General features: G+C 65.1%; 2 protein-coding genes across 25 annotated transcripts in view; both read left to right on the top strand.

The window, feature by feature from the left end:
* EXD3 (exonuclease 3'-5' domain containing 3) overlaps window positions 1-9362 on the top strand; it is a 99683-nt gene extending 90321 nt beyond the window's left edge. For 8 of the 24 annotated variants that reach the window (XM_064290781.1, XM_064290784.1, XM_064290780.1 and 5 more), the window contains 3 exons: window positions 6311-6404; window positions 7658-7696; window positions 8046-9356. In XM_064290781.1, the coding sequence (XP_064146851.1) occupies window positions 6311-6404; window positions 7658-7696; window positions 8046-8359 (447 nt within the window). In that variant the 3' untranslated portion in view covers window positions 8360-9356. Of the gene's footprint in view, window positions 1-6310; window positions 6405-6981; window positions 7366-7463; window positions 7544-7657; window positions 7697-8045 lie in introns of those variants that run through there. The other 16 variants (XM_064290765.1, XM_064290767.1, XM_064290766.1 and 13 more) reach the window with 9 other exon arrangements.
* A 4374-nt stretch (window positions 9363-13736) lies between these two features.
* Window positions 13737-14209, top strand: NRARP (NOTCH regulated ankyrin repeat protein). Its single transcript, XM_064290764.1, has one exon. It carries the CDS (start codon window positions 13800-13802, stop codon window positions 14142-14144), a length of 345 nt encoding a protein of 114 aa, XP_064146834.1. The 5' UTR covers window positions 13737-13799; the 3' UTR covers window positions 14145-14209.
* The last annotated feature ends 295 nt before the right edge of the window (window positions 14210-14504 follow it).

The raw sequence follows: 14504 nt of genomic DNA, 5'->3' as shown, positions 1-14504 counted from the left end.
CCAAACCCGGGTCCTGAGTGGAGGCCCGTGTTGGTGGAGCACCTTTCCAACGGCGCGTTACCCTCTGACCGACCTGACGGGCGCAGGGTGGCCAGGTTTAGCAGTGAAAACACGGGAGCCTGTTAAGGTTGTCTTCCAGGTAAACGTGTCTAAGTGTACGATGTAAAAACGGACTCGTACTTTACTTGAAATGCTTTTTGCCCAGGATACTTGGAGTGGTTGTAAGATGCGCCCCAGCTCTCGCTGGCCCCCCTTGGGGGCGGAGGAGGGGTGCAGGTGCCTGTAGGGCACCACATGCCAGTCGTGGGCCCATCCCTAGCCCGCTTGGCAGTCGCAGTTGGGGGCGGGCTCTGTGGGCCAGGCTCCGGTTTCACACAGTTTTCGGCACGGGGTGTGGTCCTCTTGTCCCTGGCGGCAGGAGGTGGAACTGGCTGGGCCGGGCATATCTGGGAGACTGAGGTTCCTGGACTTGGAGGGGGCACAGTAGTTCGAGACTGCATGCAGCTGGGTCAGCTTTGTCTAACTCTTGTCATCTCTGAGCCCAGCCTTTGGTGGAAAAGTCCCAAAATCCATCTGTTTGGAGAGCAGGCTCACTGGTCAGAGCCAGTTATTCCAGGAACCCCCCAAAATGGCAGCTGGGCTGGAGTGCCCAAGGGTGGCCCCAGGACATACTCCTGAAACCCTCTTGATGGTGTGATGAAGCCATCAGGCCAAGGAGTCCACACGTGGTCATGCCATCATACACTCCATGTCACACACACAGTCACACACAGACCGTGTCACACACCTGACATGCAATCACAGTCACACACTGACATGCAATCACATGCACACTTCGTGCGACAGTCACACACACACTCTGTGTCACACGGCTGACACAGTCACACACCCCGTGTCACACGGCTGACAGTCACACACACACCCCGTGTCACACAGCTGACAGTCACACACACACCCCATGTCACATGGCTGACAGTCACACACCCCGTGTCACACGGCTGATACACACACCCCGTGTCACACGGCTGACACAGTCACCCCATGTCACACGGCTGACACACCCACCCCGTGTCACACGGCTGGCACAGTCACACACCCCGTGTCACACGGCTGACACACACCCCGTGTCACACGGCTGATGCAGTCACACACCCCGTGTCACACGGCTGACACAGTCACACACACACCCCGTATCACACAGCTGACAGTTACTCACACACCCCGTGTCACACAGCTGACAGTCACTCACACACCCCGTGTCACACAGCTTACAGTCACACACACACCCTGTGCTCACTCCTGACATGCACTTACACACACCTCCTGGCACTCACCCACGTGCATACACCCATCACTGGGATGCTCAGCACTGTTGTGTCTCCATCCTTCCCTACTCAACCCCCAAATGCTCCTTCACACACGTGCTCAAAGGTGGTCCTATCGGGGACCCTGCCTCTTTTGCACGTGTCCTCATGGGCACCAGGGCCTGGCTCTGTGGCTGACACAGGGAGAGCCTGCATGGACCATCCCTGACTCCCCTGGGGATGCGCACCACGGGCCACTGCCCATCGTCTGCTCTGTCTTAGCATTGTCTGGGCCATACAAAGGGGATCAGGGCAGTGACCGGTGGGGGGAGGGGCTGGGGCCCATGGGAACTGCCCTTCCTGGGCCAAAGGGGCAGGGCGTGGGCAAGGGCCCTGCCAGAGCTGCTGTCACTGGTCACGGGTGCCCAGCCAGGGAGACCCCTTCGGGTCCTTGAGTTCAGTTCGTAGCAGAAGAGCACTTTGGTTGGATTTTAAAACCTTCCCACCTAGTAGTCATGACATCTCAGGTGCCCAGGGACCTGGCCCTGTACCCTCTGTACCCAGCTGTGCCCCAGGCCCATGGAGCTGGGGGTCACACTCCACAGGCCCTGCGGCTCTCAGCTGTGGGCTGGCCTCCTTCCTGCCCTGCCCAGGTCCCCACCAGGCCTCACTCCAGACACACCCTGCCATTGTCAGGCCCAGAACGAGCATGGGTGTACCCACTCCAGGGGCTTACAGGGTCCTGTGGGTAAGCGCTGCAGGTCCCTTGCCGCCACTGGCTGCCCTCTTCCTCCCAGACGGCCTTCAGGACATCGTGGGAGCTTGAGGTGTGGGGCAGACCCAGGCCTTGCGGCTGGCGCCTGATTGCTTCCTCCAGACGCTAACTGGAGGTGTCAGGCAGACCCCCAAGCGAGGCCCCAGGGCTTTTCATTCAGCCCTTTGGCCCTGCTGGCTGGACCATTTGTTGGGGGTAGCTCCGGGGTTCAGCATGGATGATACAGTCTGGGAGGCCTGGAACCTGCCGCTCAGAACCAAATGGGCAAGCGCCCAGGGACGCTGGCCCAGCCTGGCCCCACCCTGGGAAAAGCGTGCGGGACAATGGAGGGGTAGGAGCCCGAAGGGGCTGGTGGGTAGGTTTAGGAGACACAGGAAGCCCCCCTGGGCTTGGGCACTGGGTGGCGGGCCCCTCGTGTTCTTTTTGCTTTTGTGTGCTTCCCGACTTCTGAGCACAAGCAGCCCTTCCCTCTGAGGCTCAGAGCTCCACAGTCCCAGGTACCCCCACATTGCAGACTGCGGGCCACCCCCCCATTGCAGATTGTGGGCCACCCCTCTGCAGGCCTGTGGACCACCCCCTCCCAGGGCAGACCTGTGGACCACCACCCCCACCACAGACTTCGGGCCACCCCACCCTCCAGCTGACTGTAGAGTCAGAGATCCCAACTTAGGGTCTTCCAGGGGAGTTTCACCACGGCCCAGAGCTCCCACCCTCACCTGGTCTCACTGGGAGGGCCGTGAGGGGGGTGGGGGCAGGGCCACTTAGTGACAGGCCATGGGGGAGCAGGAGGTCCCTAACAGCCCAAGGAGGCCTCTCATGGCCTGTACCGCCCCCCTGCGCCCCCCCCCCCCGCCACCAGCCCTTTCCAGAGGAGGCAACCACTTGGCTTGGGTGCAGGGTGGGGATCCCTCAGACCCGGACACCTGGCTTTGCCTCTTGGTAGATGGATGTCTGCTAGGCTGGGGGAACGGGTTGGGGATTCCTGGACAGCCTGGCTGCTAGACCTGGGGAGCGGCTCCCAGCCTGGGCAGGCCATGTTCCATACCCCCGGCCCACTCTCAGGCCCCATACCAGGCGTCCCTGTCCACCCTCAGTCTGCCCCAGAGAGGCCCAGGTCCCAGGCTCTTTAGGGTGTGAGTGTGTGTGTAGGCAGGACTACACCCTGGGAGGCCTACCGTGCTTCCTGTGAGAGGCACCATCCCACCAACCACACACACTGCTCCATGTGCACTCAGCAGACACCTGTAGGCACACAGGCCTGTGTTTCTGGCCAAGGGGCACCTGGGGCAGGAGAGTGCTCAGGGCAGGGGGGCTCTCGGGGCAGGGGGCACCCAGGGCAGGGGGCTGTACAGTACAGGGGCGCCCAAGGCAGAGGGAACACAGACATTCCTGGAGACGTGGTTCAGGACAAATGCCGTGACCTTGCCTGTAGCTCAGCTCTGGTTTTGTCATCACACTCGCTCCCCTTGGCAGGTGTGGCTGGGAATTCCTGGACTCCCAGGGCGCTGAGGGACACTCGTGGGCTTGGCTCCCAGGCTCACTGCTGAGAGAGCCTCCAGCACCCTGGGAACACCCGCCAAGTCCCTGCCTGTGGTCAGAGGCACAGGCAGGAGTCCCGGGTACTGCTGCAGCTCCTCTTCACATACTTGCCAAGCCTAGGTGAGGGGCAGCCTGAAGGCTCAGGACACCTCACACCTCCAGGACTGGCCCCAGCTTGGGGGAAGTGGCCAGAGCAGCCCTTTCCCACGCTCTTCCTTGGGGTCTGGGCTGGGGAAGGGGCTCCAGAGGGGACCCCTGGATGAAGCCTCACCCTGGCCGAGTGCCCTGTCTGGCTGTGGGGCGGGGACAGTGTTGGCCCAGGGTCCACAGCGGATCCAGGCTGGCGACCTGGTCCCAGGAGACGCGCCATGTGTCCACCGCCCCCAGCAGTCCTCAGAGTCAAGTGGGGCATTGGCACTGAGCGGCCTTCTGCAGCCTCCCAGTGGGAGCCGTGGGAACGCAGTGTGCAGGCGGACCCCTGGGACCGGGAGCTGGGAGCCTTCCCAGCCCCTCCTGCCAGGGACTCACCTGGGCCCTCCCACGCCCCTGGCCCTTCCCACCAGCCGGGCTCTGGGGCGGTGGCCACCGCACCCTGAGGCTCCCAGACTGCAGGAAGGGGGGGGGGGAGGAGGAGGCTGGGCCCCAACCTGCAGGAGCTGTGGGCAACAGGCACCCAGGTGGGCTCTTGGCCTCTGTCCAGGGACCCTTGGGCTCCCCTCTTATCCCTGCCCAGCCCTGATGGCCCCCTAGCTGGGGGTCTGCCTTCCCACGCAGGGAGCTGAGCGAGGAGGGCCACGTGAGACCCCTGTGCAGGGGTTCTGCCACCCAAGCCTGTGACCATGAGCCATACTCAGCCCCTTGAAGCCCTTCTTTCTTCAAAGTGGAGGAGGGATGGAGGCTGCATCACCTAGGTGTCCTTCCCACAGACCTATCGTGTATAGCTGGACAGTAAGCTTTAGAGGGCAGGGCCGGCAGCCTCCCTTGGGCCGTGGCCACTGCCCGCCGGGGCTCCAGGATGGACAGGGAGGTCCTGGTGCCAGGCCTGTCCCTCAGGCAGCCGGCCAGGCACAGAGAGGGCGGGCACTTCAGGCGGGCGGCAGAACCGGCCTTTCCAGCCAGGGAGGGAGCTGCACTGGGTGATGGTGAGGCCCGCCAGCGGGCAGCGGCTGCCGTGGGAAAACCAGCCCCGGTGGTTCCCGAGGGTGGGGCCAGGCCCTTGCAGAAAGGACTGGGTGCTTGTCTGCGGCAGGCAGTGACTCAGTGTGAGCTGGCCAGCCCGCCTGCCGGCCCACCTCGGACCCCAGCCACCTCCTGCGGCTCTGACACCCCCTCCCTCACCTCCTGGCAGCCAACCTTGGCCTGACCACGTCCTGTGGGGATCTCAGCACCCTACTGAGCCCAGGGCCAGTGGGCCACTGCAGCTGTACCCTGGGCAGCAGGTGGATGCAGGGCCACCCACTCCCTCTCAGCTCCTTCCCCAGCGAGGCCTAGCGGGGGCCCTCTACCTGTACCACTGCCTTAGGAAGACCCCTGGACTTGTGACCCATGAGGGCACACCCACAGCAGCCTTCATGACCAGCGTCTAGGCTAGGTGGAGGTCTTCATGGGGACAGGTGCCTCCACCATGGTCAGGGAGCCGCTTGGTGGACAGCTGGGGCCAGTGGCAGAGGGAGGGTCCTGCCTGGGGAACAGCTCAGCCTCAGGCCCTGTCCCAGCCAGGCTAGCACCCAGTGGAGGTGCAGCAGTGAGCCCCCGACCCTAAGTGCAGCCTCCCCAGTTTTGAAATGCTGATGGGGAAGGGCAGTGGGGGAGGATGGACCCCGCCCTGCTGTGGGCACACCTGAGGCCCAGTCCCCCGCAGCAGCCACCTGCAGGCTCCATGTCTTCTCATCTCAGGGCCCTGGGAGGGGGGGCGGGAGGCAGGACTCTGGGCATGACCACGGCCCCCTCCCACCACCTCTGCACAGGCGGTCCTGAGAATTTCTGGGCCCTGCCCTTGGCCCCGCTCCCTGGGTAGGGATCTGGGAAGTGCCTGTGTGTGTCCCCAGGGCACCTGCGTGCACCTGTGTGGGAATCGGGGCCCTGCGGGCTCTACCTTGTCAGGGAACCCTCGAGTCCAGGCCCAGCTCCTTGTCCTGGCAGTGATGGTGCCTGGGGTGGCATCAGCAGAAGGGCAGCAGGACTGGCAGCCCGCCCGCCAGGTGCAGTCACCGATGGGGGTCAGGGCACCCAGTGCTGGCTGGATCTGGCCTTGGTGCCCCACTCAGGGTCATTGCTGGGGCCAAAGGGTGAGCTCCTCACAGGACCTGTGGATGTCACCCAGACACGTCACAGGCTGGCGTCAGGGTCACCACGTGTTCCTGATGAGGACACTGTATGGAAGCCATCACGGTGTCCTTCCTGATGCCTCGGGGGCAGCAGTGCCCAGGGGACTGTGCTCGGGTGGGGGAGGGTGATGGCAGGGCCTTGCAGGTTTCACAGCAGGAGAGGTTGCCCAGCTCTCGAGGGGCTGCACAGCCAGGTTGGGCACCACAGTGGTGGACATGAGCTGCGGGGCATTGGGCTGAGAGGGGAGGGGTGTGTGATCGGCAGACCCAGAGCTGCAGGCACCGAGCATGGTTCTGGGCTTCCTCGAAGCCACAAGGGCTCGGGGAGCCAGGCCCTGCTCAGACCAAATCCCTGTGCCCCCCAGGTGTGTAACTGTGACCGGTACCTGAAGGTCTCCAAGGACATGATGAAACACCTCATGAGGCTCAACGGTCACCAGGAAGGCTCCAGCAGCACAGGTGAGGGCACAGGTGCAGCCTTGCCGGTCCCCGAGCCCCAACGGGTCGAACGTGGGCTCTGTGGGGACAGGCAGCCCAGCTTTGAGCTTCTTGGTCAGGTGGTGGAGGGAAAGGTGCATGCTGGGAAGGGACCCTTGTGTGCCAGGCAGGGAGGCCCCGCCCCAGGTCACCATGCAGGCAGCACGAGGCTCAGCCCTCAGTGACCTCCCTGTGTGCTGTCCCCACCTCCTCTGGTGGGCCCTGCATAGCTGCTGGTTACCCTGGTCACATGTGCCATGCACACAGGTGCACACTCACCTGCTCACGTGCACAGCCGCTCACATGCACACGCCATATACACACGCATGTGCACACCATGAACTCACATGCATACACACATGCAGTTACATGCACACCCAATAACAAATAGGCACACCTGAGCAGACATGAAGGAGGGTGGGCACCAGCTGGCCCCCCGATTTCTCCCTGCCCTGCCAGGGGGGTTCCTACCAAGGGACCCAAGGGACTCCGACAGCCCAGTCGGCTTTCCTGTTTGTAAAACTAGAAAGAGGTTTCTCCCTTCTCCTGCCTTCCCCAGAGAGTGCTGCCCACCTCAGCAGAGAGCTCTCCCGGGCTTCTGGCAGCCCCCAGCCCTCCACAGCGTACCCCCATGGCCTGTGCCCACCCCCATCCAGCCCCTTGGAGGTTGGCTGCCTTGAATTCCCGCCCAGGAGTTCGCATTTATCCCATCCTGGGCAATGCCTTGTATGGAAGCCTAGGACGGGAGGGGGTCTCAGCCGTTCAGACCCACTGCAGTTAATCTGGAGCTTTGTTGAAGAGACGTTTGCCAGGCACATTGCAGGGTAGACACGGAGGGCGGGCCTCCCACCTGCTGCTGGCCTTTTGGAGGTCCCCATCCAAGGTCCTGAGCATCTCACCAGCCAGGAGCATCGCCCCTCCCCCCCCCCCCACTCGGCCCGGCCTGGTGCTGGCTGGTTGCGAAACCAGCTCCTTGGCAGAAGGCTTATCTACTCATCACCACAAACGGGCCGCCCCCGCCCGTGCCGGCACCGTTCTCAGGCCCCCAAGTGCCCTTATCAACCCATCTCGAGCCCAGAACGTGTTTCCCAGGGACCTTTGAGCCCCAAGAACTTTCCAAGGTGTGAGTTTCCTCTGAGTTCTCCCTCCCTTACCCCTCTTTGCTGATGGTGTGCCCCAGGGGCTGGGGGTGTGGACAGGACAATCCCACGACCCACTGCCATCCTTGTTACCAGGTGAAGAGGCTACCCCAAGTGAGGATGGGCAGGGGACAGGTAATCCTTGGGCCCCTGCCGAGGATGAAGTCGCTGTTCCCCGGGGCCCTGGCACCTTGGCCCCCGCTACAGGGTTTGCCTCCTGGTCCAGCAGAGGGATCACCCAGTTCTCAGGGGACCACAAGGCAGGGTCGGGGGGCACTGGCCAGGGAGAGCTGGGGAATAGGGCCCAGGATAGAGGGCTGATGAGCCAAGGAACTCCTGGGTGGGGGCGGTAGAGGGCCTGTGTGGATGGGGGAGCTCAGGAAAAGCCGCCAGGGGGCCAGGCGGACCCCACGTGGGCTTGGGCACAGCAGTTGGGGATGCTGGCTCTCAGCTGGAGGCTCGGTGGCCTCTTCCCTCTGTCCAGGTTCAGCACCAGAGCCGACCCCCAAGGACTGTGTCTACGACCCGCCATGCCGCTGGCTGGAGACGTCAGACCTACAGACCATCACGCCAGCCACGCTGGGCAATGGCACTCGGCTGCAGCTGGCGGGGGTCCCAGTGGGTGTGCTGTGGCGCCCGGGACAGTGGCCTTTCTACTGCTGCACAGGCTGCGGCAAGGTCTTCTGGGAGGGCTCCCATCTGGGCCGCCTGACTGCAATGTTCCACGAGGTCCTGGAGCCCCCAGCCCGGCTGGCAGCCCCACCAGGACAGGCTGGGCCCCGGGAAGCCCTGCAATAAAAGTGGTCTTGGATCCACACTCACCCTGCAGGCTGCTGAGTGTTTCTGCCCACGTGTTGAGGGGGTCACCGAGAGGGAGGTGCACCCACCTGGCAAGGTCCAGGACCAGACCAAGGTGACACTGAGGCCACAGGGCTCCTTGAGCTGGGGGTGGAGGGGACAGGCTGCCATGTGCTCTCGGTGGCCCACCCACATGCCAGTCCCACTCCCAGCACTCCAGGCTGGGCAAGACGGGGCCCTCCCTGTCCTCCATCAGCTAGGCCTGCCCTGGATCCTCCAACCCCAAGGAGTGCCAATGTTGCTGTGCTGCCGGGGCCTGATGGGATCCCAGGAGGATGGACAGACCGAGGGAGAAGCTCCCTTGGGGAACAGGACTCGAGTGGACCCAGAAGGCGGATAGAGGGATGGGGTGGGGCACCATGGCCACTATCCTCGTCTGGGAAGTCGCCCATTGTCCCAACCAGAAGGATGAGGCCTGGCACAGGAGGGGCCCCTCTGTCCCTCTCATGGCCAGGCAGGACTCCTCCCAGGAGGGCAGCAGCTGCTCCAGGCACTCAGCACTCACAGCCAGGTGGCTGCTCCTGCCCTGTGGCTGGAGAGGAAGGAGGTTCTGCGGGTCACACGGTCTGTTCCTGACCCCTCTGGAGGTCAGAGGACACAGGGTATCATTCAGGGAGCCCTGGGGGCAGAGGCCCTGGGGGAGGGGCACCAGGCAGGAGTGTGGGCTTGGGATAGGGTGGCCAGTGTCTCAGGGTGGGTGCCAGCTTGCTCTCGGGCCTCCTCCAATCTCACCCCTAGGAACCACCCCCTCGCGCTCACATCCCCTTCCTGCACTTCCTGCCTGGGCGGAAGGAAACCAGCTCAGATTTGGCAGAGGAGGCGGGTGGGCGGAAGCCTCAGGCAGCCTTCAGCCCAGGACCTCACACCTGCAGGCCCCAGGTGTACAGGTTCCGGCTGCTCTGGGGCCTCCCGGCGGGACCCTGGCCATCCCAGGGCTGGCATTTGTTCTCCTGTCTGAGCAGCTGGGGGGGGGGCGGTGGCAGGGAAGGGACAGCCAGGGCTGGGGCTCCAGTCTGAGGAGTGCATCACAGGTTTGCCAGGCAGTCTTCTCCAGCCCCGCCCCACTAGGCTGGCCCTGCTGGGTGCCGCTCACTCAAGGTCGATGCTGGAGGGGTGGGCACCAGGTCAGAGCCAGCCCTCCCCTGTGGTCACTGCCCGGTCCTGCTGGGGGCCCCCAGGGCTGAGATGGGTCAGGTGGGGCATGCAGGTGAACAGGGAAGCAGGACCCAGCGGGGCTGAGGGGCCACCCTCTCGAGAGGGGCCCACGTCCCGTTCTGGTGAGGCAGGGAAGTGACCACTGCTCTCTACCTCTCTAGGACCAAGAGGAAGCAGCCCAGGGGGCCAGCTCCCTCCGCCCAGCTGCATCCTGGAGGCCCTGCTCTGGCCCTGGGCAGACAGGATGGCCGAGGAAAGGCTGGGACCCAGCTGCAGATGGCGGTCTCCTCCCGGCTCTGGGGCTCAGGCCGGACTGCCTGGCATCAGGCCCAGGTGGCTAGTGCCGGGTCCTTCACCTCAGACTCCGGAGCAGGGTGATGCTCTCCTAGCCCCAGGGGCAGGCTCGACTGGCAGCGGCCAGCTGACGGTGGGCTCTGGCCCGAGTGCCCGGCTGGCCAAGGAGCCGCCTGCCTGCGCGGCGATTGTCTGCGGCAGTTCCTGCCCAGGCGTCCTTCCTCCGAGGCCTGGCCCGGCCGTGTTTGTTATTTGATCTCTACCCTCTCAAGGCCTTCTACCACCAGGTGTCTGGGCTGCTGGGAAGAAACACTCTTCTCTTTCCCACGCTCCCCGACACATTTTAATGAATTAGCTGGAGGCCCCGCCCCCACTGCCGGCCGCTCACCCTCCGCTCTGTGCCCAGTGGTGCCTTGAAGGTGGCGGAGGGCCTCAGCCCAGGTCTGGCCAGCTGCCCTCTCCCCTCTCTCTGCCCCTGCTGCCCTGGCCACCTTGCCCTGCCAGGGTCCCCGGGAAGGATGGGAAGGGGGTCCTTAGAGGGAGAAGGGGGGCCCTTTCAAATCCCCCATGTTGGGGTCAGAACCAGGCCAGTGCCCAGGGCAGCAGGCAGGGCACCTACAGGGCCTCGTGGCCAGGCCCAGGTGGCAATGGAGGGGGCCAGAGTCCAACCTCGCCGTCAGGACTTTGTTCTCTTTGCCTAGCCCTGCTCTTGGAGAGCAGAGGACCAGGCCAGTTTGCAGGGGACCACAGTGAGGATCATGATGGCCCATGCTGGGGGCTCGAAGGGGCTCCTCCCACCCACTGACCCATCTGGACGAAGTGTCCTCTTCTGGGATGGGCTTGATCCAGCAAACATTTAGGACGGGCTCGTGCCCTGCTGCCCCCTCCTTCCATCCTTGGCCAAGCCTCCGGTTCCCAGACCTGACAACCCCGTGGCCTCAAATGTAGACGCCATGGGGATATGGGTGTGGGGCTGAGTGGCTCAGAACACAAGTTCCCTTCTCTGCTGGCCACTAGGTTGCTCGGCTGGGGCACCCGCCAGGCCGCCGACTCCACAGCCTGTGGTGGGGCTGAGTTCCCACACGGAGCTCACAGGCCCCTTTGTCTGCCGCCTGCCGCAGGGCATCAAAGGGCTTTCTCCCAGGCTCTACCCACTGAGGCCACAGGGCCCACAGGTGCCCTTCCTCTGACCAGGCCTGCAGGTGATCTTCCCGCCTTCCCAGAGGGAGGAGCCAACTGAGGGCCCTGGGTGGCCTCACCCACTCTATCGTCCCTCCACACTGGGCCGCTGCATCCCCCCATCTCCAGGGCTGGCAGAGAGAGACCGAGACCAGGACGGAGCCACCTGTGTCTTGGGAGCCCTCCCCTCAGTGTCCAGCCCCACCCCCACCCATGCCGGGGTGAGGCCGAGGCATTAGGGAGGAGTGGACAGTGGGCAGTGGGCAGCCAATGCCTGGCAGGCCAGGACCTGGCCCAGCAGGTTCGTGCCCAGCCCAGGGCTCCCCTGTGGCTGCAGCCACCTGAGCCAGGCTGCTTTCCTGAGCTCCAGGCCTCTCATTTCTAAATGGGGTCACAGTGAGGCCCAGACTCCTGGAAGAGGTCCCTCCTCCTTCCCTTCTTGTCGCCCATCTGGGTGAGGTTGAGGGGCTGTTCACAGTCCAACAGCAGTAGATTCTGGGCCCTTGATGGGGCAGGTTCTGGGGTCACAGCCCCCTCCCCACAGCTGCCCTGGGCCAAGTGAACAGGCTTTCCCATGACCGTGGGACCACGGGTAGGCTGTGTGGGAGCCATCAGGAGGGGCCTGAAGACAGCTGCTCCATGGACCACGCCCACCAGGGTCCTGGGGTCCCAAAGAAGGCCCTCAGGAGGCCAAGGCACTCCTGTGTCATCAGGGCCCCTGGGCCTGCCGAGGTCATGGGACCCCCTGCCCTGACCAGGCTTTGGGCCTTGGCCCCTGCCTCCCTGCTGGGACCTCCATCTGTGGCTGGACAGGGTCCCCTTCTAAGTCTCAATGTTCCCACCTTTAGGGTGGGGACAACCCTGAGCCACCAGCCCAAGAGCTTCTGGGAGTGGGGGCAGGTCTGAGCAGAACGGGCTAGACCAGGCCTGGGAAGACCCAGACTGAGCTTCTCCTGGGACTCTGCTCCTGGGCCCGACATCAGATAGCCTGGCCACCAGGAAACCAGGGGACCCCAGGGGCAGCGTGGCCCTGTCCCAGTCAGCAGGGTCAGGTCTGGGGGCAGCTGGACAGACAGCCGGCAAGCATGGTTAGCCTCGCCCAGTTTTTCCTGCTGGTTTAGCTGTGACCCCTCCCAGAGCGCCGAGCAGGGTGGGGTCACACCCACGTGGGTGCTGGGCATGGGGGCAGCAGGCAGACGCCCATAGGGTCCCCACCCCACACTCCGGGCGAGCTGGCCCCAGCAGGGTGGTCTCCCCAGGCTGAGGGCCTGTCTTTCCTGCTGCCTGGCTTTCCCGCCCAGCTTCTGAAGGAATGCAAGTCTCGGCGTGTTGCGCCCTCCCGGGGCCTCCCTCTGCAGCCGCGGCGGCATCTGAGAAGTCCTTCCTCCTTCCTCTCCAGCAACCACAGATGAGCTATAAACTGTGCAGCCTAATGAGGAAATTGGGCCGGCCCTGCCTCCCAGTATTCATGTGGTCAATAAAACAGGGTTGTCACAGCCTGCAACAGTCTCTCCGGAGTGTCCTCTCAGGTCAGCCCTTGGCTATACCTAGGGCCGCTCACCTGGCCAGGCTTGCAGGTCTTGCCCTCATGCTGATGTGGAGTGGGGCACGGCGGAGGGTTTCAGGGCGCCCTGAAGACGTCCCCAGCCCTCTGCTTCCTTGGCTTTTAGGAAGACAAGACTGCTGGCCTCAGGGCTGGGGTCGTGGGGATTCAGTGCGGGGATTCAATGCCGCGCGGGTGAAAACTTCAGACGGCCAGGCCTTGCTGAACGCGGGCTCCTCCAAACACAGGGCGGGAGTTTGGCTCAGCCACGCGCGAGGGCAGCTTCCCTGGGGAGCACACAGGGGCCGGGCTGGGCCTGGCTTACTGCCTCTGTGCACCAGTGGGCTGGGGCCGCACAGGGGGCCCTCCTGGGAGTAGGAGGCAGCCCCTCCGCTCAAGAAGCGCTCAGCAAGTCCTGTCTCTCGTCCTCCGTTCCCGGGGCTGAGATGCCAGCAAAGCCCCCCACCCAGGATCGGCAGCCCTCGGCGCCACGAGGTCGCCCTTCGGCCTGGAGCAGAGAGCTTGCAATTCCCCAGGTGGCCCGAGGGAGGGTGGGCAGGACGAGTGCGAAGAAGACGCTGAGGGGCCAGAACGTGGCGGGGGGGTGGCACCCGCGGACACAGGCTGCGGAGCGAGCGGGACCCCTCCGGCCACCTGGCCTCTTCCGCCCCCGCACGGCCGGCTACTAGCACCCCCGCCGCACCGGGCACGCCCCCGGCACCGCGCCCCGCCCTGCCGCGCCCCGCCCCCACGTGGGCGCTGCCCAATCGCCGCGTCGCCGGCGCCAGCGTCACTGGCCCTCCATTGTCATGCAAATATAAAGCACGTAAAAGGCGCCTGGCGCGACCCGCCCGGGAGTGCAGCGGCGCGTGGGAAGGCGCGAGTGGAGCCGCAGCCCGAGCAGCCCAGGCACCGGGGACTGCGCGGTGGCCGCCGTCCCCGCCGCCAGGCCAGCGGCTCGCCAGCGCAGCGCCCGCCCCCGCTCGCCCGCCCGCCCGGGCGCGGCTGGATGCGGCGGGGGCCCCGCGGCGGCGGCCCCCGGCCCCGAGCGCCCGGAGCGACGAGGGGCGGCGTGCGGGGCCCGGGCGGCTGCACGCCCTCCATGCGCCCCGGCGCGCCCCAAGGCAGCCGGGGCCCCGCGCCGCAGCCGCCGCCCGCGCTGAGCCGGCCCACCCCGGCTCCGGCCCCCGACCCGGGAGCTGCGGCAGCATGAGCCAGGCCGAGCTATCCACCTGCTCCGCGCCCCAGACGCAGCGCATCTTCCAGGAGGCTGTGCGCAAGGGCAACACGCAGGAGCTGCAGTCGTTGCTGCAGAACATGACGAACTGCGAGTTCAACGTGAACTCGTTCGGGCCCGAGGGCCAGACGGCGCTGCACCAGTCGGTCATCGACGGAAACCTGGAGCTCGTGAAGCTGCTGGTCAAGTTTGGCGCCGACATCCGCCTGGCCAACCGCGATGGCTGGAGCGCGCTGCACATCGCCGCGTTCGGCGGCCACCAGGACATCGTGCTCTATCTCATCACCAAGGCCAAGTACGCGGCCAGCGGCCGGTGATGCCCGGCCCGGACCCTGCGCCCAGGAGCCCGCGCCCGGGCCCGTGTCGTCTCTGCTGTACCTTTCCGCCAACTACCTCGGTGTGCGCAGGGTCGCCAGCCCAGCCAGAAGCCCCGTGCCCGCCACGACGAACCCGGCATCCGGCGCGCGCGTCCGTGTCCGCGGCGCCTGCTTCTCCCGGCCCGGCAGCTCCATAGGCCAAGCGCCCCCCCGGGGCCTTCGGGGCCGGCGCGCCGGGCGGAGCGAGCTTCACGGCCCCGCCGCCTTCGGGTGGGGGCGGAGGCTCCAGCGCCTTTGAAATCTGAGTCTCGCACCAGCAAGTTCGGAATCCCGAGATACCGGATCCTCGGCTCGAAATGT

The sequence above is a fragment of the Loxodonta africana genome, chromosome 9, assembly GCF_030014295.1.
Source record: "Loxodonta africana isolate mLoxAfr1 chromosome 9, mLoxAfr1.hap2, whole genome shotgun sequence".
Lineage (NCBI taxonomy): Eukaryota > Metazoa > Chordata > Mammalia > Proboscidea > Elephantidae > Loxodonta > Loxodonta africana.
Note: the sequence above shows the minus strand (reverse complement) of the source record. Positions and strands in the feature narration are given on the sequence as shown.

What these genes read in the sequence shown, in the direction of transcription:
- NRARP (XM_064290764.1), top strand. Translation starts at nt 13,800, where the DNA reads ATGAGCCAGGCCGAGCTATCCACCTGCTCCGCGCCCCAGACGCAGCGC.